This window comes from Octopus bimaculoides, chromosome 11, assembly GCF_001194135.2.
Source record: "Octopus bimaculoides isolate UCB-OBI-ISO-001 chromosome 11, ASM119413v2, whole genome shotgun sequence".
Classification (NCBI taxonomy): domain Eukaryota; kingdom Metazoa; phylum Mollusca; class Cephalopoda; order Octopoda; family Octopodidae; genus Octopus; species Octopus bimaculoides.
Window position 1 is genome coordinate 33752469 of NC_068991.1, and position 2500 is coordinate 33754968.

The following is a 2500-nucleotide window of genomic DNA, read 5'->3' on the forward strand; positions in this document are numbered from 1 at the left end:
CTCACTGAATTTTATCGCTGCTTGCCTGCTGATGAGTTTTCAAAATTGAAAAAATTTGCCACAGGTACACAGAAACAGCTGTAAACTCACTCTTACCCTCACCTTGCTTAATTAATTAAATAATGGCTTTTTAGCACAACAGACACACTTCTATTTGTTGTTTTTCCTCCATTTTCTTATCATCTATATATACATTAAACTACGGTTTACCTCTTAAATTACCTGCTGCCATATAACTTATACCAAGGACCATACTTACTGAGGTAATTACCAGGAGTGCATTCGGATACTTCTATCTCTTAGAGGGCTTAACACCTCTAACTTATACCTTACATAACACACATATATATATAAACACACTAGTGGCAATACTCACTGTATAAGACTCTACCAAGACGGTTGTTTCAAGAGCAAGTTGTTGTTCTTGGACCACATCATATGCTACATAACAAAGTTTTTCTTTCATAATACGAACAGTTTCAAAATCAGCTGAGTGATTGAAAGCATAACCTCTTAAAAGCAGCAGCTGGAGGAGAGAAAAAAGGTTAAACTAGTTGAGAAAGGAATGGAACATATGAAGTAGTAAGCTTTGCACAGGAACACAATAAAAGAAAGAGAGAGAGAGAGAGAAGTGGGGGAGCAAGAAATCCAACGATAATATTACAGCCACTGTTCCTCTTAAAGATGTAATTCTTAAGATCCTGAAAAGGATGTTGATAAAAATCTCAAGTATTTCAAACAAATTAGACTTTAATTACTTAGTAAATGATTGAGGATAATGGTAGTGTGAACATACCTTAATAAGATATTTAGTAATGTCTCTACCAGCAATATCAAGACGCCGTGTTAAGTGAGGTAAAGAGAACCCTTCATAAACTGGGCAAATATGAGTTACACCATCACCAGAATCCACAACTACTCCTGTCTGTAACCCTACAATGATTAACAAACAAGATATTTATAAATAGCTGATTCTGACAAATTACATTAAACATTTTATTTTTCTGAGAGGTAGGCACATCATACCACCTTTTTAATGCCACCACCTGGCAAACATTTGTTTGTTGGAAGCATCTGGATTTGTCTTCAAGCAGGTATTTTCTGTGATGCACCATTACTCTTCACATTTCCCCATATTAATCTCTTTGGTTAATTCTCTCTTCCCTTTTTTAACATTCGCATAATTCATTTCAGCCTAGACCCTACACATCTCACATCTTAATGCTGTCCAACATACAAATTTCCCAAATCCATCTCTGTTGTCCACACTTCTCCCTTTATTCAAAACTGCACTCTGAAAAGTGGTGTCTGTGCATATGTAGTTTCTGCTTTTTATCTGGCTGTCAATAGGTCATTGGATATATAAACAAAAGAGTGAAAGACTGAACTGAACCCTGGGGAATATAGAGTTGATAATGTAGGATAGAAAGAGCTTTGTCAACACAGGCTGCAACAGTGCAATAGGAAGTTATCAATCTCTTAAAATGAAAAATGGATGTAACTTGTAGGTGAGCAATTTTAACCAGTGATTCACATGGTTCAAATCAACAAGGCTACAAATAATGTCCCTTCCATTACACTCAAACACTGCATTGCAAAGCTAGACCTTTGGTCTCTTTTTTAACACAGGAACATACTCTAATTTTAGGAAGTAGGGTGGATGCCCTGCAGAAAAGCACTGCCTCTGACTCTGCATTCTCCTGAACTATCAATCTCTGTCATCATAATGGCAACTTCTATATTCAATGACCCAACAACACTTACTCAGGCTCAGAGAATCTCATCCTTCACTCTTCCATAACCATCTTCACCCAAGCACCATCCACATGCAACCTAAATACCTCACACCAAACCTGTACTGACTCCATATATATAGAACCCAAAACTATTCCCTAACAGGGTCATGCAAATCTTGTCTCCACCCCTACAAAAAAACGGAACAGAAAAAAAGGCACTGCATGTACCATGAAAACAATTCAGTTCAGTTCATACCACTTAGTGTCTGGCAACCACAGCTCTTTGATCATTCCAAATGCTAGGCCTCGCAATCAGTTTTTCTTTAACATAGCCAGAACTGCACTTCACAAACTGGAATCAAAAAATATTTCACTTCCAACAATTACTGGGTGGCCCCCAAAAAAACAGAATCCATAAAAATTTTATTAACCCTTTCGTTACCATATTTCTAACCAAATTACACCCCTTATGTGTTTCAATTAATTTCTAACATAATCATAAATTTAGGCTGGTTTCATTAAACAACTCTAACTTTTTTATTTATCAACATATTAATGTGATTTTTGGAAGATAATTTAACGAAAGGTTCTCAACCAATTCTATACCAAAATTTTTGTCACAAAGTGACTTTAATTACAGGTAAATACAGGTAAATTCAACAAAATATAAAATTATTAAAATTTTTGTTCAAACATCGCTATAGAAAATGGGTTATTAGCTAATATTCAATTGGGTATACAACAAAATATTATTATAGAAGAGT

The 2500-nt window shown here is 35.4% G+C and overlaps 1 protein-coding gene across 1 annotated transcript in view; it reads right to left on the reverse strand.

The window, feature by feature from the left end:
• LOC106878019 (actin-related protein 2) overlaps positions 1–2500 on the reverse strand; it is a 29955-nt gene that overhangs the window by 7209 nt on the left and 20246 nt on the right. The window contains exons 5-6 of the mRNA XM_052971681.1: positions 797–933; positions 377–526 (exon numbers count right to left, since the gene is read on the reverse strand). Of these exons, the coding sequence (XP_052827641.1) occupies positions 377–526; positions 797–933 (287 nt within the window). The remainder of the gene's footprint in view (positions 1–376; positions 527–796; positions 934–2500) is intronic.